Genomic DNA, 21,834 nt, shown 5'->3' on the forward strand with positions numbered 1-21,834 from the left:
GTGGAAACTGTAGACATTGTTTTCTGTGCTGCTGAGGTACTTATGTTGCAATAAGTGAGAGAAGAGAAGAGAAGAGAAGAGAAGAGAAGAGAAGAGAAGAGAAGAGAAGAGAAGAGAAGAGAAGAGAAGAGAAGAGAAGAGAACCTGTACTCTTATGTGTAGACTTCAGCCCAAACACGTGGTTGGTGGGCAGCTTCTCTTACAGATCAAGGGTGTAGGCAGTCAAGGATGCCGCAAATAGCAACATAGAGGGGGATTTTTATTTCTCTCTTATTACTGTTGTACACATCTTCTTCTCGTCTCATCCGCACCTTTCACGTCTCGAAACTTGCCTGCAGTCGTACAGTAACTCTTACTTAACAGCATAGTTTAATCCCAGAGCTTCAATACATTCTGATAGCACATAATTGGGTTGACATGTCAACACGACTCTGGTCAGCAATCACGCATTTTCCATAGAGATAATGAGGGCTTTTAACATTCCTGTTGCACCAACAAGATTGTGCATGTGCACGCAGGCACATGCACACACACACACACACACAAACACGTAGAGTTGAGGGGATGTGCAGAAGGACATAATGACAAGCAGCACTGAGATGTGTTTGTGGTTGCAGTGGCTTGATAAGCAGGATGCCGACATGAAAATGAATGTGATAAGGCATTGTACATTGTGCTCCTGCTTCCTAGCTGTGTTGCGCTTCGATTTGATGCTATCACACGACACTTTGGCAGCCAGCTAACAGTCATGGTAACATGCTTGCCGCAGAATTTAAAGATAGCATTTATAGACCAGTCACCACCCAGATATATTGCAGCTCATGATGACGAGAAAAGAGCTGTTGGAATATGTTTGAGGAATGAAAATTTTGGACCAAAACAGTGTCGTTGAGTTCACTTTATGGCCATTCTCAGTCATTCTGAGCAATCATAGAATATTGTGTGGACAGTAAACATCCTTCTGAGACCACAGTGAAAAATTTTTAGGCATGGCGATTGCCAGTTGTTGATCAGAAGTCATCTCAGTCTAAGCTGTGGCTCGAATTGATTCGAAAATCTGTAGGAGTGATTATGAGACAGGAAGGTGGGAGGCTCTGAAACTGAAACCAGCCCAAATGGAATCAAATGCATGTTCAGCCAACCGCCATCAGCCTACTGCTGGCTGTCTAAAAGCTTCTGACCTTTGAGAATTAGACGGATATGGAAATTGTTGCTTTACAGATTTTGAATACACATATGGCCTGCATGAGTATGCACTTCAATAAACACACAGGTCTTGGCTCTGGTGACTATGCAAACAATCAAGAGATTATCACAAGAATATCACTACATGATTGTGTTGCAACTCAAAGTCCCAAGCAGTACAAGCACTACAAGAATTCAGTCTCAAGAGTAGCACATGGTGGAAGTTGCTAATTATTTTGTGCTTTCTACACAACATGATCCACCAGAGAGACCAGGTAATAACAGTGAGCATTTCAACCCTCCTCCACTTCAGGCAGGCAGACCAGGAATGAAGCGGCTGACTGCCTCAGATGACTCATCCCCATTGATGAGCTTAACAGCCATCAATTCCACTCTAGGGAGCAGGGCCCAGCACTCTCCCCCACCCGCTGCACTTCTGCCTGGGCTAGGCTTCTTCTATACTCCCCCTCTCCCAGCAGAAGGCCTGGAGCTTAAATTAGAGCTCTGGCAGTGGGCCATGTGAGAGAAGAGCAGCGAGCAAGCAACAGCCATTCATTCCTCTGGAAGCCTGAGTCAGATTCATTGTAACAGAGAGACAGGGCTGGGGGCTGGCTTAGAGTGGGCCTGTTAGTTTTTCCACAATGGAGCGGAGCTAGTCTTCTTCTGCGGGAAGGTTCCATCACAGTTTTGGAAAAACGCTGCTGTCAAAATGCAACGCAGCACAAATTACAGATTAGCTGATGGGTTCTCGTATGAAAGCTGCTTCATCTATATTGAAGCACAATAATGTGCTTACTGTGCTCGTTTGAAACATTTTTTAAAATTTGTTTGCACATTTCGAAGGATTGAATTGTTCACTGCTCACCTGGCTAAAGGGCTTTGCTAGATGCTGGAAGGGCAAAACAAGTGATACACACATAGAAAAAAAGTAAAGAAAACACCAAAAGCTTGTGCATGTAATTGAACGGACCAGGCTGATTGTGGTTTTCTTTTGCACATTTAAAGATGCAGCAGTATAAAGGATACGATAAATACACAGATACATTCACATATACACAAATAGACATACATTACATATACACACATATACTGTATATATACAGTATATATTAAAAACCTGTGCAGGAGAGCTAGGAAACAAGTGTGTAAAAAGATCTTTCCCAATAAGTCAAAGCAAGATGACATTATCTATAAAATGTAAAGGCTGGACAGAGCAAAAATATTATTTTTTTATACAAGTATTTCTCATTCCAGCTATCCAACAATCAACGCTGTAATAGCTGTAATAGACTGTAATATTTTTGATGTTTGAAAAGTCACAAAAATCAGTGAATGGTGGATAATATGCAAGTTTGCTTTACAATAATGTACATGTACAATGTGTGAGGAACAAATCAGAAATGACCTGATCATTGATGAATGGCTAAAACTGAACACAAGGACTGAATATAATGTAGATAATGATGAGTTAGTTCAGAACAAACTTTCAGATACTATGTTAATGAACCATTATGTAGTGATTAGTTCATAGATATCTGTGAATCAACATACTGAGCGCTTTCTTCATGAGTCATTGATTAACTGTGAATCAGCTGCTGCATGGAACAATTAACAGTATATCTTGAAGTAAAATATACTCCATGATTCAGAGTTATTCAGGTATTTGTCAGCACTTTATTACTTATCAGGTTGTTCCTAATCACTTTTTCCGTCATATCTACTCTGTATTTTCTATACTTTATTGTAAAGTTTGAAAGCAGCACCTTATGTATTTAAATGAACATTTGACCACGTTACTGGAACATAATGGATGCTATTAGTTAGTCATTGGACATTGATAATGGACCTGGAAGCATTCAGGATATTAATGTGTTATTTGCATGTGTTATATGCATATTGTTGTTTTGCATGTTGACTCACTGGCTGCTCTTTCTGCTGCTACCCTCGACATGTCATCAGTCTGGCAACATTTCTCACAAATCATGAAAAATTTCTGGGAGGAGAGGTTGAGAGTGTCAGGGCCTCGCAGCAATACTACACCATGTGTCATATCTCATACTTTGATCAGTTGAAATCGATATAAAGTGAAAGACTTATTACACAGACATCTGCCATCCATTGTTGTATAATATTTGATATTTTCTTTCAGTTCAATCCCTTTGTTTTCAGTGCCTCCAAAGTGTGATGTTATCACTGTCTGAGGAGATTGCTTTTCGGTTTGCTCCTTCATTTCTTCGGCAGTTATTACATCTGAAGTCAGAGAGGTCACCTCAACATATTGCACAGGTTGTAGAAAGCCATCTGTTAGATTTCATATAATGTAGTGGCCCGCTGGCACTCATGGCACATTTCAGAGTAATAATACACCATATCCAAACTGCATCCCCAAAGTAATTTACGCAGGAACATCTCTGACAGGCAGATAATATGTGCTGTGGCTGTGCCATATCTGATACAGAATTGCACCACAGTAGGATAAGTTTCAGAGAATAATATTAGATACTAAAGTGCTTGTTCATGTCTGCAGCCTTTTTTGACTTTTGAAGCAACATAGTTTTAAATGTTGAGCTTATCATTGCTCTAATCACCATCATCAGTATCATGATCACTATAAATTTCATCTGTTGCAGCAGCAGTGTAGTTGTCAGAGTCACTGTTATCATTATCAACATTCTTTGTCACTGTAAATGATCAAAGGAAAATAGTCTAAATCTGCCTAATAAATCTTTAAAATCACATTTCCTTTAGCAATAGTGGATGTATTTTCCAAATGTGGCTCATCACAGCTGAATTAATTCAGAGAAAACGGGATTGTCAACATAGTTAATGGTGATGTCAGCGGTCAGGGCGGAATGTGACTACAACATCTGTTTAGTCTGATGGAGAGCACTGTGAAGCAAATGTCTTGTTTCCTATACACACATACACACGCACACACACACGTAGGAACTTTGTAAAAGCAATCATATGACTATATCCAGTTAGGAAGAATTGTTGGCCAAACTGCACAGTTTCCAGTGTTTTTGGCCGGACCAGCCATGGATCAAGGACCAGAACTATAACCCTGAAAGTCTGTCACTGACTGACTGACTGACTCACTGAGTGATGAAGTTACACCATTGGTCAGCTGGCCCAGTGTTGAAGTTTCATGGATGAAACCATATATTTACAGGCATCCGCAGATAGAAACAGATGAAAGCAGGGGGAGTTAACAGGTAATTAGAATAGTTATAATTAAGATTAAAATAAGTTCTCTTTCAAATCAAACATCCCAAGATATGAGTGGAAAGTATAGTCCCTGCAACTGCATTTATACCCTTTTTTTTTTAATCAAACGTTGCTTAACCACGTCATATGATAAGCTACTTCAGTACACTTTAACCACAAACATTACTGGGACCACTACAGAAAATTGCAGATGAACATTTAATATCCAAGAATTCACATTATAGACACTACCACTAACTTTCCCTGTAACATATAGGCCACAATTACGCACATTGAGCATACACGGTCCAACTATATACAACGATTTCATCTAGTCTTGTTTCATATAATATACTTAATAACATTACAATGGAGATGAATATATATATATATATATGTATACATCCTGCATTTTTAGTGATTGTTTTTAATTATGTTACAACAGCGGTTCTCATTTGCAGGTCATTTCTCAGCAGGAAATGGGTAGAATTTTCCAAGGCTGCAATAATTACATCACCCTTATGTTATGTGCATCTGTGTGTTTGTGTGTTGCATTTGAGCATGTGTGTGTGTGAAAGTAGAGGGAGGAAAGAGTAATTAGATTTGAGAGAAAATGAAATCAAATGAAAATGGAAATGCATCTGTGTGAATCTGTGGGTGAATAATCCACAAGGGGGTTTTTTGCATTCTGACCGCATCACCTTTCCTGTTTGTATCGTTAACACAACATCCTGATGACCCATTATGAGGACATTAGATGATGACCTTGAAAAACAAAGGATCTGGTAGGAATGCAAGTAGGTAAAGTAGGTTTCTCTTTTGCTTTTACTTGCCAACACACACACACACACACATAAACACACCTGTGAGGTCAGCATTAAAGCGCGGCACCTTCAAGTCAGCAGAAAGGTGCGACACTGAGAAACTAGCAGCTGGGCTGTTCTCATCTTCAACCTTATCTCCTGATCTGTTCTCGGCTTGCAGAGGTGTGCTGCTGAAGGGGCTGTCCTACTCTGAGGAGGAAAACCATCAAAGATACAATCACTGAGATGATATCTCAAAGGTCTGCTACCCATAATGATCCACCCACCTACACCCTCACTCTCTCTTTACGATGTACCACATTACAAATTTATCTAAAATCAGACTTAAAATGAGTTACAGGACCTTACTGGCAGACAATATGAAAGGTTTTGGTAATGATTATCTGAGGCTTCATCAGAAAGCTTTCCAGAGCTTTTTGAGCACCGAGAACCCCTCTCATTATCTATTTCTATGTAAGTCATCATTTTCAAAAAATAGAGAAAGAATAAGACAAAAAAACCCAGCATGGGCATTCCTGTGCACAGACTTCTTCAGACAAATGCTGTGGTGGTAGACTGCAGTCATCTGAGCTGTAATGGTATGCTAAATACATTGACTCATGCCCAGCACTGATTGCCACAGGCATGGTTTGTTTGACATGCCAGCCTCTGTTAGCCAGATATGGTAGAAACAGATCATTACTGTCACAGCTAATGCTGCGAATGTTGCTTACTGTGACAGTAATCGCAGGTCCTTCACTCCTCCCTTTTTTCGTTTTCCCTCTATCCAGCTCCTTGTTTGTCTCTGTCAGGCTTGAGGCTATTTCGCCTGAAGCTCATGCCTTTTGAGTCGACAGTCAATTATTATCTTAATAGCTGCACATCCCCAATATGTGAATACATGTGAATTTCAAAGCAGTGCAGCAAACAGCCCACACAAGAATTACAGAAAGCAGGCATCCCCTTTGCGACTCATCATGTAACCATTTATATTTTTTTAAACTAAATGATGCATGCACTTATCTGATATCTGCTGCCCTCAATCTAGCGTGGCCTAGATTCTCATTCTACAACGACAACTACCCCTTCCAGATTTCACAGCACAATAGGAGGCTTCTGCCTATTTAGATTTTTCTTAAAGGCAATGTCTAGGGTAAACAGGGAGAGAGCCTTGTTTGTTTGAACTGATTGTCATGCAGCAGTTATCCCCACTGTCTTCAACAAGAGGTTGTTTGACACCCACAGTATAATGAGTGATTGCACAGAAGTGGGATTTCAAAGGAGCCTTGTGTGTGTGTGTGTGTGTGTGTGTGTGTGTGTGTGTGTGTGTGTGTGTGTGTGTGTGTGTGTGTGTGTGTGCGTGCGTGTGTGTGTGCATGTGTGTGTATGTATTTGCACCTGCAAGTGTCTGGTAGGTACAAACAGAGAGACTAGGCTTGCCACATGAGACCGAGCAGCACTACAGGCAGGAAGTTGAGCTAAAGTAATGAAGTGCAGTAGCGAGTGTATGTCCTCGCCAGCACTTCATCAACGTCTTCTTCACTGCTGTGTCCCCACCTCGGAGTCTGCTGCTTGCACATGTCGTGTGGGACTCGACTTGTCTGATTGTTCTGCACAATAATAGCATGAAAATAATTGCACAGTGGTTATTCCTCTTAAATTGAAAAATGCAGAAGATGCTGTCTCGCCCAAATGGATTTCATTTGTATGGATTTCAGTTTTAACGTTGCATGGTTTAAATGCAGTTTCAGAGGCTGTTCCGCCCCGTCAAGAAAAAAACATGGAAGAAACGCTGTTGCATATAAAATGAATACAGCATAATGAAGCGGTAATTCACTTTAGATGATGGAAGTGGCGGTAAGCCAACCATAATCATGCTATGATAGAGTTCTGTGACTACATGGTGATGCATGGTATAGCAAAAGGAAAGTGAATCATGACTCCTTGCCATAATTTTCCTTTCTAAGCAGGCGTGGAACGTACCTTTTGGCACAGAGTCGCTCATAAACCGAGCTGAGTGTTCTCTCCCAGGAGATTAGAGCATGGGGTCCCTTATGTGCACTTCATTGTGTGTGTATATCCTGTGTGTTTGTGTTTATGTTTGCCGTCCTGTACAATATACCCTCAGGGGGGATGGAGACAGGTTTCCATGGCAGCAGCTTGAATGTTGCACGAATCGCAGTGATGTGGATGTATTTGTGTATGTGTGTGAGCATGTATGTTTGTGTGCGTGTCTGTGTGTGTGTGTGTGTGTGTGTTCCTATGTTCTCATGCAAAGGCCAGACAAGGACAGTGTACTCTCGTCATTTCATGGCAACAACATACAGCCTCTGAATCACAGAACAAGACCAGTTTTAAGTGACCTTCCACAATGTGAATGACCCTCCAGTGTGACCAAAACGCTGTTAGACATAATAGCTGCCTGCACAGTCACACACACACACACACACACTCTGAGGATTTCATGTTTGAGTTACTTTCATCCACATTGCCATTCATGTGTTCTTACAAGTTGTCTGAAACGATTCTATGACAAACAACTTCTGTGTTTACATTGTACATTGATACAAGAATGACACAAAGGATCTTATATACATACCTTACAGCGATTATATTCATGTCATGTGCCACAGTATGCATTATACAGGGGGTGGACATAATAAAAGGAGGCCTTTCAATAAATATTACCCCTGTGAAGGATATAATTCTCATTTTATGCTTGAATCTGTGTCTGCTACTTCAGCTCAGGTCATTTTTGAAGCATATATTTGTTATGTTACATCCCCTTTAATAACACGCCCTTATATCAGTGTCCACCTCCTGCTGTTATCTCATCCACCCCCCCCCTACATGGACAAAATAATGCATGACAATATGATGCAATCCAAGGGACCATTTCACAAAAGCAATTTGTGAGCACCGCTGTCACGCGGATTGCAAATGGTGGCAGTGTTGCTTGCATGTTGCATATGCATGTAATGTCAGTTCTGGTTTACGTTCATTTGATTAAGAATAAATCTCTTTATGAATAAGCACGATATACACTGAAATTATAAAGGTTCTAAAACTATATTTTTGACTCAAGCCCCTTTATGAGACATGGCCTCAAGATGAGGTAATAATGTACTACTGTAAGTGTTGCCTTAAGGTCTCCATCATTTCACTTCATATTGTGCTTTAGTGGTGCATATAGAATTTCAAACAATACAACCGTTTACCAAATTACTACAAACTCTTTGCCATATCGTGACCCTTCAAGCCTTTGGGCCCCCTGATGGTCTGGGAGGAAATCATCATACACTTTGGTGGATGACTGGTAAGCCCGCCTTGCTCAAGAGGAGCCTCATGATAAGCTTCTTGGCTTTTTGGCTCTGACTGCACATCTGTTATTACTGTATGATTCCTGTCTTTTGTTTTTAACCTGTTATTATTTTGCTCTTACTTTTTACATTCTATTATTTATTCGGGTTTTGTGCAAATATCACCACATTTTATATAGAAAGTTGGATCACATTTGCAGCAATAAATTGTACATTATAATCAATCACATTCAAGCTCACATCTTTGTAAACTCTAATTTACCTGAGCTGCTTTTCTTTGGACTTTGTGAGGAAGCCTACATAAAAATGGGGAGAACAATCAAACTCCACAACAAAAACTGTTGTCAGTGCTCTGAGGCGAGAGTGACAACCACTAAACCACATATTTACTTGTAGTCTTTAACTATTAAAGATCTTCAGCCAAAGCTGTTTTAAACACACCCAACAAGCCACATCACCAGAGAACATGTTTCTTGCCAATCATGGAGCTTTACTCTCAAGATGTGGTTGATAAATATATTGAAACACTGTCAATAGCTCAAGTCTGTGGGATACTTACCTTTACTATGAACTTGGATGTGCTAATGTACTGCTAAGAGTTCATGAATTAAGTAGTTCATCAATGACAACAGCCTCAATGTTGCATTATATTTACAGGGAAAAGATCATTCAGATAACCAGATTGTAGATTTTTTTTAAACCAACAACTGCTATTTTTATGAGGAAATACATTCATGTTTTTTTTATTATGCTTTTACAGATACAAGCTTTATGAATACCATTCGGAGAGCCTATCACTGATCTGTAGCTACTCAGGAATATATATGAGGCTGATTAGTATATATTTGAAAGTCCTTGAGCTTACTGAGCTTATGTTACTGAATCCACTTTCCTAACTGTGTTGGACTCCCCTCGAAGTACTGGAAAGTTGTGCCTGACTCATCACCAGCTAAAGCAGTATAATGTTAGTGTCTTTGCCTTGCGTCTCCAAAATGTCAAGTGTTGGGGAATTTTAATAAAACTGCCTGGTTTTCCCTGTCACGCTGTAGGCGGTTTCATGCAGGTGTAGCGGTGCCAGGAAATATTTTCTACACATGGAAGTCAATATCAGCTGTCAGACTAAGCAGAAAGAAAATCAAGCCACCAGTGATGTTGTATTTGCTACAATTTTCTTCCATTTCCCTGACAGTTTTGACATGTCATGCTTGATGTCTTAATGTGCCTGTCGCTTTAGAATATACATAGTGCGCTGCATATTACAATAATATGTCAATAACAGTGAGCAATTTAGCTTGAAGACATTCACATTATGGCATGAGCCATTACATGAATTGCCATATAAACCTATAAACTGTCACATGAATGAGAGATAGAAAAGGCGGTGAAATGCATTTTTGCTTTGCAGCTGAGCCATTTGGAAGGCTTAAGCTGCTAAAGCTGTGTGATTTCACTTCTGTGGCTCTAATGTATGACTATTATTAACCTCTCCACTTATGAGTGAGTGAGTCACCCTGTCCAGTGACAGGGCTGCCACAAGTCTTCACTCAGCTGTCTGACTTCGTGAAGGAGAGATCCAAGCCAGTGACGCCAATCCTGTCTCCCCCTCGAGCCAAGATCCTTCCTCTCCACGTAGAAAAGGTCTCGTCTGTGTGACCTGCTACTCAGAGCCACTCACACTTCCTGCTGCCCCAGAGTGAAAAGCGGAAAATGTTTCACCAAAATGTCTAACTCTTGAGGCAGTACATCCTGATTTCATCAATCCAGGACATGTTCATTTTGATTTGTCTTCTGTAGCTTGCACAAAAACTGTTGATCGGAGGCCAGCAGGTTGAATTAAGGTCAACGGAAATACCAGTGTTTATTTGATCTGCTGAAGTGTCCCCTTGGGTTTACACTCATGCTGACTGGACAATTTTTCAACCATTGCATTCATTAATTTGCACTCACGCATTTCCTGTGATGCCTTAAGTAGACAAAATGTGTATGACAGTAAAGTTATTAAGTGCTGTGAAAGGGTCTAAAGCTTTGCTGCTCCATTGTATCATACAGTGAGAAACATTTTTAGGTTTTGCGTGTGTGTGTGTGTACTTCCCTGACCCACTTTGATCGGTTTGAGTTTGCATCATTTCTCTTCACTCTGCAAATGGAAGTTTTAAATTTACATTATGGGTTGCTATATAGCACACAACAGAGCTTCAAGTGTTTTTATTGTACCGGCTTCTTAGAAGATCATAATGAAAATTGGCACTTGTCAGCAGGCTTGCTTTTCAACCTCAAAGTATATATATATATAATAATAGCTTGTATTTTCACAATTATTTAACAAGAGCTCTCCTTTTGTATAACATGTCATTTTATTGGGTAGATCTGATTACAAATTTATATTTATAACAAGCCATGCAGTTGTAATTGCGCACTCTATATGATTGCAATTGCTGTGTGACGAGCTGCGGCATCAAGCAAATTATTTGGAAAGAATGGAAAGAAATGCGAACATTGTCGCATAATCAGTGAAACGTTATCTGCCCAGCTCCCTCCTTTCTCTCTCTCCTCTCTTCCTCCTTCCTGTCCTCGAATCCACAGCTCTAGCCCTCACTCTCTTGGTTAAAAACAGGCCTCAGGTCCCAAAGCACTGTGTAGGGCAGAATGTGGCACATGTACCCATCCCCAAAATAACTTGTTTTTTCACTCACTTGAAATTGAGGGGTATTGCAGCTGTTGCCCAGTACCGACACACTCACCATGGGTCATAAAAAGAACAAGTATCATGGGAATTTATATAATTCTCAGCAGTAAACAGTAAAAATAAACCGTGCGGAACGGGGTCTGCAGTCAAAACAAAACTGAGAATACCTCTGATATTAACTCAATGTTAGTGCTTTCATTATGACTGAAGCCACTGAATCATTTGTCTTGTTATTTGACATACTTGCCCTTTACTCTCACATATTTCTGTACAGTTCTGTATTAAACATGTTTTCTGCTTCAAAGCTGAATGTCCAACTTTCTCAGAATTCTCCGGCTGGCAGTTCCCGAGCTGACGGAAAGTATTTCCCTTGTTTTTTCCAAAGAAGATGTTGGGGAGCGACAACACTTTGTGTCACTTTCATCCCTCTTTCCTCCTCCCTCTTCTTCACTCTCTCCACCACTAGTCACGTTCTCCCGCTGCCGGCTTTTCCGTCCTCCGTCCTCCTACCTCGCTCTCCCTCACATCTCTTCTCACTCTCACTGAATGATCTCATTCCTCCTATCCCCGTCTTTTTCTGCCTCTGCATCTATCTTCTCGCATATGATTGAATTTCTCTGTGGAAGTTACCCGCGGGGTGTGGATGTGACAGCTCTGATTCTTGCTGGTGTCAACATGAGCTGGCTAGCCGGCGTTGCTATGTGACAGTGGGAAATTGGCTATTTCAGAATGCACAATGCAGGAAAATAACTCTCATTTCAGTGGGTTTCATGACGCATTCAAATCATTTTCATTTGATTGCAACCACTGCGAAAAACACTCAACGATAAAAAAAAAATGACATTCCTTTGGTGCATTTAAACCCTAAGGCCGTCCTGTAACTTCCAACATTATAGGGGAAACTGACTTCAGATCATTTACTACAGGGCAACATACCCTATTAGGAAGTTGGTGAGTAATACAGCTCCGGGGATTCAGAGATGCTTACCCGTCCTCATTGACCTCTGTGCTCTGCTAGGACACATCTTGTTTCAGTGGTGTACACACACACACACAGTCATAAGCGTTCGCTGGAAGGCATTGCCGGGGCAGCCTGCCGTTATTCCTTGGCGTGTAGGAGTGTCTGGAGGGCTGATGAGCCTCAATGGATTTTCTCGAGTGCTGCTCTCCACTGCGAATGAGTCACACAGTATATCATGGAATGAGGGCAAAAGGAATCTTTGGGGATTATTATTCTGATTCATGCACAGCTGTGGTTTAGGCTTAACAGAATCCCTATTTGTGGTTAGAGTGATGGGCAAAAGCAGAGATGTAGTGGCACAGCTCACGAATGTGCTATGTGTAGGCTCGGTGTCTATCAGTGTGTGTTTTCCTGAGTGTAACCTGCAACATTTCCATAGTTCAGTGTGTTTTTGTTTTTTTTCACATTGTTCTCAACTGAATGGGTGAAACAAAAGCAAAGCCATTGTAAAGTGAAGAATGTTCCAGCTTTATAACAGAGAATAAAGTGGGTGGCTCACGGAGATTATATCACAGAACCTAGAAACATACATACACATAAGCTTGATGACTGGGATGTAAAGGCTTGTGGGTGCAGCCACATTCTGCAACTGTGAACCACCATTCTGAGATGAGAGGCCACTGTGTGAAAAATGCATTTCCATGTTGCGGGGGCTTATTCAGGCAGGCAGCGAGAAATGAAGATTTAGAATAGTGTGTGTTTGTGTATGCGAGTGCAAACCGCTACTGCCTGCAAGCAGGGGAATAAAGGTTAAATCGAACACTTCTGTCAGTGTCTTGCGTCCAGCTGCAAGCATTCCTCTCACCGCCCCGGATTCCTACATGGAATTGCACAATCCTGCCGTCACACCCCCTGGTAATCTAGGAAGAACAATGAATAATGAACCTCTTCCGTCCTTTGCTTTTGTAATATATTACAGAGGCAGAACTCCGCAAGACAGGAATTTGTTACCGGAGACGTCTCAAAAGCACACAGCCTTGTGCCAGCTTTTTATAAAATCTAGGGGTTAAAGATCTTTTTTTCCCCACATTTGGTACAAAAAATAATACCTTACTTTTAAATCTCAGACGTGTATATAAACACATTTTCCCTCAAGAGCAGAGCTGATTCCCATCACACCACTGAACTTAATGCCCTTTCAGTGCCTTTTTTTCCCTTTTGTGTCATAATGTGATTCATGCTCATATAATGCACTTTGTATCATGTGCAATCTGTTCAGAGGAAACTTGAAGTGGTTCACAAGTGGGTCACATGAGTAGCGTGATATATTTTTTGGAAATGATTTGCAGCATTTTCTTGATAAGTCTAGAGCCTGTTTTTTTTTTTTTTCATCTGAATTATACCGTACTGGTGTTGATGCAAATGAATACGACTTCTCTGTAACTCTGCTGCATTGGTTGTACATCTTCCTGCTATTGTGAGAGAGGGATCCCCCCTCGGTTTCCCTTGAATGACATTTCAGGAGGAAACACATTTGTAACACTGCACGTACAGTAGCTATACTCTCCCTCCTCCCCCTCCTCCTCCACCCCCACCCCCACCACCACCACCACCCCCTCACCCCCTTCTTCCTCCCCACCCCCCTCCCCCCATCCAATTTACCAGCATGTGATAGATTCACGGGGGTGTAGCCACACTTACATGGCTCTCACATGACTGCACTGCTTGGAAGCCAATGGGGTTTCGCTGGAGGAGTGACGTCAGGGGGCGGGCCGGTATGCTCGTGTATGTGTGTGTATGTGTATGTGTATGTATGTGTGTGTGAGTGTATGTGTATGTGCGCGCGTGTGTGTGTGTGTGTGTGTGTGTGAGGAGAAGCCCCCTCCGCCAGGCAGGCAGGCAGCACTCTCCATCTGTACAGGCGCAGTGTGTGCAGCTCGGCTCCGCACTGAATGGACTAGATTCCCAGCCACGTAAGAAGCACAGCGGCACCACGGGAGAGAGGATGTCCTGCTGAATCAAGGGATAGGCCTGGGAAAGTCGGCCGGCCGTCCCTTCCTTCCTTCCTTCCTGCCTTCCTTCCTTCCTTCCAGCAGCTTACAGCAGCAGACACACAAGACTGACGACACTTTTTCTTCCATTGGACTAGACCAAGCGAAAGAGAGAGGACGTCGACTCCCGTACACAAAGAGCTACATCAGTTTTTTTTTCTCCGGATGGGGTTTTCTCCTTATGTGGTAGATGACAGTCGCCGTGCATGGATATGATCCTGGGGAACAAGGCCGTGCACTGACCTGGTACTAGTTAGCAAAGGAAGCTAACTAGTCAGCTTTGCACCTGCTAGCCATCATTTGTCTGTCGATATCAGCTGAATTCAGCAGCTATAATAAGCTTGCAAAACTTGCTTTATATATTTTTGCTTTCTGTAGTTTTTTTTCTGTGCCTGCAAGCTGTATCCAAGTAATTGTTTCCGTTTTATGAAACGTGCCATACCATTAAACCGGCGAGATAAGCTAGCAAACAAGCTGCGGGTATAGCTCTTCATTCATTGTAAAAAGCTGACTTTTGTAGTCTTTGTTGCAGTTTTATCGTCGCTGCTCGCACTGCTAAGGTTCATGAAATTGCAGCAAAAAGGTTTTCTGTCGACTCGGGTCAGTAATTATTCAATTTTAGCCTGGCCTTATCTCTTGAATGGAAAACAAAGGGGGCAAATGAACAGTTAAACTCTGCAAGAAAAAAAAATCAAAGACCCCTTCTTGTCTTATGAAAAACAACGAGCCTCTAGCTTTGCCTGTTGATAGTCTGCAGCAAGTTGGAGTTAAATCATTACTTTGGTTTTTTTTTAATTTCATACGAGGTTAATTTAAGTATTGGACGATTTGTGATATTGCACTGAGTCTGCAACAAAGTGGTGCCCTAAGTGAGAGGAGGAGGAGTAGAAGAACAAGGAGGAGGAAGGCCCCCGATTTTGTGGAGCTATTACACCATTCCTCATGAACATACAGAGGTCAAATCCAATTAACATTTCACGTTATGGGAGATCGCGGCACAAATCGCACGATTTCGAAGAATTGTCTTGCTTAAGGACTACAGAGTCTCATCAGAGTTTCAGTCCCAACCTCGGGTCCCCCAGCCCGCCGGAGACCCCGGACTCCTCGCACTGTATCTCCCGCATCGGGGACTACCTTTTGTTGGAGCCACTGGAGGGAGACCACGTTTTTAGAGCCGCCCACCTGCACAGCGGGGAAGAGCTCGTATGTAAGGTTAGTAGGCAATATGGTAGACGTATCCTACCTCTGTGTTCCCAAAATAGCATATATAAACCCCTACCTTTTTGGGCAGCCTTTAAATGAGGGTAAGCTGTGGAAAATAAAGTGTTCCTCACCTTTTGCATTCGTTGCAACATGCATGCTTAAAGAATTTAAAGAGTTAAATTCAATGCATATTTCCCCAAGTATACTGAACATATTATACAGATAAAACACCAATGTGTTAGTGTCTTTGGGCTGGCTATTGCAAGTCCACCCCCCCTCTTCAACTTTTTAATAATTGCTTGAATTGTAAATAGAGAGCTGGCAGAGGAGACTAATGGAAAAAGTGAATGGGGTGGGCTGCGTGGTTTGGATTGCATGATGTAACGTTGACAAAGGAGTGAGTAACCACGCACACACTGCTCTCAGTGCTATTCTCGCTTACCCTGGCTTTTTTCTCTCTCATAGTGTAATGCTATAGCAGTATTATTTCACCCGTGGTTTAATATTTGGTGCATAGGCACGGTCGTGTTGCAACGTTTGCATCAAATATAAGTGGGATGAGTAATGTTTCAGGTCAGTTGCATTGAGAGAGAGAGAGAGAGAGAGAGAGAGAGAGAGAGAAAATACACACAGGGGCAAGGGAACTTTACAAGTTCAGCTAGCTGCTGTGACATTGGCTCCAGCATTGACCCCTCTCATCATAAAAATTAAACCACTATTCCCTTAAGATCGATGACAACCCCACGGCCTTTCCTCACCACCTTTTATAGTCCATGTTGTGTATTACTGGTTATAAGGGCAGCAGGGTAGTCCCTGAGGTACATTCCAGCTTTAAGCAGGCTTAAGTGGTTTGATGAATTGAGATGATGGTTACATGCACCGTTGGACTCATAAGGCACAGCATATCCAATAACCCGTACCTTTTGACTTGAGATAATGTTCCGTCATGGCAGTAACTAATTAATGGCTTTTGGCACAGCATGTGAGCTAACTGCTGTTTGACCTCATCTGCTTTGGGCCTTTTTCAATACACCACCAATCAATCCCCACTTCTAGGATTGATCATTCCTGCCAAGCTGGAAGCCTAGGTCACAACTTTAGATCTCTAGAGCTGTGGGGTGTATTTGTATTGACTGCGAGCAGAGAGGAGCCCTCTCACCTGAACTCGTTGTACTGAAAGTCAATTGGGGGGTTACTATGGAAACAAAAGAGACACTGCAACCCCGAGCTGCAGTACAATACCGTTCACTAACATGATGCTTTCACTCCCCCCTCGGTGCAACCTCGCTCCGTCTGCCAAAAGAGTAAACACAAGTTTGGTGACACAAGAATGTGGTCAATTGCTCACATTGGGCTTAATTAAAGGATAATTTGAAGCTCCTTCAGTTGGATTTAATTGTGTGTCTCCACAGTGGGAAACGGAAAAATCTGAGTCTTTGGCACATGTTTCACCCTAAGATCCTGACAGCAAAACAACCTAATGAGATAGTTGCAGTCATAAGTCATCCTAGATAAGAAAAATAGCTAATTGGCTGCAACTCAGACTAGAAATATACAGTAAATGTTTCCCTTTCTTATGATTGCAGGTTTTTGACATTGGTCGATACCAGGAATCACTGGCAGCCTACTTTGCCCTGGGCCAGCACCAGCATATTAACCAAATCCTGGAGATATTGCTTGGGGAGACGCGAGCCTATGTGTTCTTCGAGAGAAGTTATGGCGACATGCACTCATTTGTCCGCACGTGCAAGAAGTTGCGGGAGGACGAAGCTGCCAGACTCTTCTATCAGATAGCCTCGGCTGTGGCACATTGCCACGACAACGGACTGGTCCTCCGTGACCTCAAACTGAGGAAGTTTGTCTTCAAGAATGAGGACAGGTGAGTTCTGGAGAAACCATAGTCTGTTGAACCTTGACTGTCGCTGTGCATTTTGGCTTTTTTTTTTCTCTGTTTCGTCCGTGCATGTTGTTTGTGATATTACAACCGTGTCAGTAATATCTATGTCATGTCTTAGCTTACACTGAGGATTGTGTAAACTGAGACAATACGGGACTGACATGCCTCTCCCAGATGTTGTGCAGAGTACAGGAAACATAAGCTCTTTGTGTCTACCCCAGCTTTTTGCATGCACAAGGTTTAGTACTGGGCACATGATACTTATATACGTACTGTATATATAATGTAGAATCATACTGGGGGGTTGGTGGGAGAGGGTGGGGTCATGACAACTAGATGTAATCATTGCGCATATTCCAGCCCAGGACTGCCATTGAACTGAAAAGCAGGGACAGAGAAGTTACCAGGATTTGCTTTTGCATGACAGATGATCGATTAAGCCAAGCCTTTGCTACTGCTGCACTTCTGTAGTGATCAGCAGGAGAAAGCCTTATGTTCACACTTGCACACAGTGCTGACCCCTGGTGGCATTATCTGAAAACTGCACTCATAAAAAATCCAGGCGTCTGTTGCCACAGCAACCTAAGAGCACCATTTTTATTAATGAACAATTTTTTTTCTTTCTTTTAGTAGATGTCGATTCAGACTGAGTATGTTTTATTGCCTTTATTCCTTATGGTCATTGCTGACAGTAAAGTCAATACTAGCTCTATGTTGCCCAGGGAAACCTCTCCAGCTAGTTCTTATCTAGCACTTCATGGCAGAGGCACAGGCTGCACCTCGGTGCCCTCTATCCGAGTGCGTGACGTCATTCTTTGGCGCTAACTGTGGAAAAGGGAAGTTGAGCTGACTCACATATTGAGCACGGGTCCAATGACCTTGAATGTCTCACCAGACTGCTCATGGGCTGGGATGCCGATTTTCCCCCCTCTCATTAAATGATTGATGTTGGGTGAATTTTAAGAGTGATGGTGCAGGACAGTATTGGGTCACATTTACTATATTGCCTGTCAAGAATCCTTTCACCTCTTCAGTCCTCGCTCAGTGGGCACGAGCATACAAAGACAAGAAGATGAAGTTGCTTTAGAGACCTACACACAGATTTGGCTTGAAACCAAGAGTGTGACAAAGGGCTATGGTGAACACATAGAGACGAAAAAGGAAAAAGATGAGACGTAAAATGATACCTGAGCATGCTTCCACAGCATGTGTTGAATTCCTGACCTGATTTTGTCATACTGCTGTTAGCCTTTGACCAAACAGCAGCCTGTTTAAATAGCACTGGTCAAAGGTTAGCCTCGAAGGGAATCCAACACAGCAGAGCTACTTGAACAGGCCCTGTTGATCTCTTCACTACTGCACCAAGCTCATGAGACATTTTTGGATCACCACACATTTTAAATCCCCTTTAGCTTAAATAAAGAAATAAGTGCTACTGTATTAAAAAAAAAAAAAAAATGGGTTAAGTCTTTTGTTGTATTTCAAAGCCCTCTGAACTATAATTGCAGGTTTGCACATGTCCTCCGAATAAGCTGTTATCCAGCCAGTAACGTGCTGTATTTAAATAAGCACATTACTCTTTATCTTACAGAGGAACAATTAGCATTTAGCTCAACAGAACAATAGAGTTCTCCTCATTTGAAAATGTGAAAACTCTACAGCATTTTAATGCAAAAGACTACTGACAATGAACTCGTGAGTGCGGTGTTTGCACGTGTCAGAGATGGCAAAAAATACATCATACACTTGAATCTGTCTAGAGCCAGCGCTTCTCGGTTTCCTTTTTCCTAGTGGCTCCCAGCAGATACCATCAGACACTCTGGCTCTTTGTCTCGTGGACCTCACACACAGATGGCAGCGTTTGCACAGCCTCTCTTAACCATGCACGTGGAAAATGTTCTTTCCTGAGCCTCTCGGAATTCTTTACAACCTGAACAACCAGCCATTATTATTATCATAGTTGGTATTGCGGGGTTTAGAGAAGAGTGCAAATAGATGCTATTTTGTGGCGAAAGAGCAGAGGAAAATTTGCCTTGTCTGGTCTTTGATTCTCAGAGCGAAACAGTTCAATGCGTGAAACTTAAGACGATCAGTCACCCGTAATTGTGTTCCTTTTGAATTGTGGGGAGGCCTTTTTGGAAAGCCTATTTGTACGTCCATGCTTTTGGCTGGGCTTTTATCTAAGTGAAAGGAAATGTCAAACTTAAGCCCAGAGCATTATGTGCTCTACTTCCTCTGATATCCAAAAGCGATGGATCTAAAACACTTAAGATGTCCATCAGAGCAAATTACCCCACTTGAGTGTCTTTTTGTGCTTTATTATTCAGTTGTCTCAAATTTGATTTTAGTACTCCAGAAATAACAGATACATTTTTGCTAGCTGTCATCCAAAGATTGAAACAGCGATAGTAATGATCATGTAACAACATTCACATTATCAGATGATTCAGTGTCCATGATTTGTAAAGCAGTATCATGTTCAATGTATTCTTGTCTCCCCCCGTCTTGTCTCTACAGAAGCCTTGTGAAGCTGGAGAGCCTTGAGGACACATATATCCTGGATGGTCATGATGACTCCCTGTCAGACAAACATGGCTGCCCAGCCTATGTCAGTCCTGAGATCCTCAATGCCAACGGCAGCTATTCGGGGAAGGCAGCTGACGTCTGGAGTCTGGGCGTCATGCTGTATACCATCCTCGTGGGGCGCTACCCTTTCCATGACGTTGAGCCTGGCTCTTTGTTCAGCAAAATCCGCAGGGGCCACTTCAACATCCCTGAGACGCTCACACCCAAGGCCAAGTGCCTGATCCGCTCCATTCTCCGCCGGGAGCCCGCAGAGCGCCTCACCTCTCGGGAGATCCTGGAGCATCCCTGGTTTGCCTCCTCCGGGGCTCTAGGGGGCGCTGCGGTACACGGTAGAGGAGAAAGAGAGCAGGAGCAGATGGTGCCTGAGGTGAACATGGAAGAGGAGCTGGAACAGTTCTTCAGCTGAGCAAACACCAAGCACAAACGGACGACTCCGCCACGGTCGGCTCGCCACGCTCACAGCAGAGCCAAAAACAGTAGTTTAGAGATTAATAGGTGAACATTTGTCACTCATAATAAAGGTGTTTCCATCCTGTTTCCTTTTCCACCATTTCATGGAAAACCTTGAGCCTGGCATGACAAATGGCATCTATACCGTCACCTGGTGTTGCACCTCCCATTCGGGGACGTTGCCACCAGACATGCAAGTTGCAAACAATGTAGCAAATGTTCTTTTGGATCTGTTTGGTTTGATGTGGTGCTCATAACAGTAGACACATTCACCGTTTTTGACACTATGGGAAGCATGAAGGGACATATGAACACAGGAAACCAAGGAGAACAATTCAAGATGAACTTACAAACTGCAACGCCACACCTTTTTCTTACAGATTGTGTTTTTTTTTTTCGTCATAGCTTTAGGTGGTACCAATTTAAAGCCACAGATCCAGGGTCAGAAATCACAACCCCATGTTCTATTGTTAAACTTAATACAAGGTGGTTATCCCTGACCTGGGACCATTGAGTAAGAAATGGAGAAGCATAGGCTTTTTCACATCATCATAATCAACATATTTGACCTCGTCTTTGTTTCATGGTTAAGTTTTGTTTTTGTCATCTCACATTTATCTCAAATTTTACATTATAAAAATTCTGACGTAGTCACTTAACTCCTTGACGGCCTTGTTTTCATTAACTTATTTGTTTCTGCCTCCTCAGTCTCTTAAGCCTTTACCACACTTTCATTTTTCAGTAACATTACTTATATGAAAAGTCTTTTTTTTTTTTTTGTTTTTAAGCTATTCCAGTCTTTTGTTACTGCTGCTTTAATATCACTCCCTAAACCTCAATCTTAAAACAGTTTTCTTGGTAAGCCTACAAACATGGCATCGTGCACTTGATGTGTTAGGTGAATGGATGATTCCACCTCTTAAAAATTAGCTTCCTCTTATTTAAATTCATTCTTCGGTTTTAGGAACGAGGACGCAACATTTATTTAAATTGTAACAGCTATCTATATATATATATATATATATATATATTATATTATATAAATAAATATAAATATATATATTTAAAACTACATTGCAGGGTTTTTCTTTATTCAGAGATTCCTTTTTCATGTATGATGTAGGCAATATCTTGACACAGGACAGGCGCAAAGAGGGAAATGTCTGTCTGAAGTTTTAGAATAAACACAATATCTTCTGTGCCAGTATTCCTGTGCCCGACAGCCCATGCCACCCGGTCTCCCTCATTTCTTTTTAAAAAAAACTTGATACGAGATATTCAGTGATAGTATTGCTATGACATGCTCACTCCAGGACCTCATGTTAGTTTTCTACTGCCTGCGTAGGTTCTGTGAAACGATCATGCTCAGAATGGGTACCAGTGGACATGTTTTGTCGTATCTCAATGTTACTTGAATTTGTGTTTTTATCTAGTCATTGGCATGTGCCCCATGAATGCTATAGCCTGCCTAGCAGGGGGGGGTGG

General features: G+C 42.0%; 1 protein-coding gene across 1 annotated transcript; it reads left to right on the forward strand.

Moving 5' to 3' along the window:
- Nucleotides 1-14,004: 14,004 nt before the first annotated feature.
- On the forward strand, nucleotides 14,005-21,596 carry trib2 (tribbles pseudokinase 2). The gene is made up of 3 exons (XM_044377297.1): nucleotides 14,005-15,425; nucleotides 17,003-17,295; nucleotides 19,831-21,596. The coding sequence occupies exons 1-3, from the start codon at nucleotides 15,156-15,158 to the stop codon at nucleotides 20,303-20,305; spliced, it is 1,038 nt and encodes a 345-aa protein (XP_044233232.1). The 5' UTR covers nucleotides 14,005-15,155; the 3' UTR covers nucleotides 20,306-21,596.
- Nucleotides 21,597-21,834: the final 238 nt, after the last annotated feature.

The sequence above is a fragment of the Thunnus albacares genome, chromosome 16, assembly GCF_914725855.1.
Source record: "Thunnus albacares chromosome 16, fThuAlb1.1, whole genome shotgun sequence".
Classification (NCBI taxonomy): Eukaryota; Metazoa; Chordata; class Actinopteri; order Scombriformes; family Scombridae; genus Thunnus; species Thunnus albacares.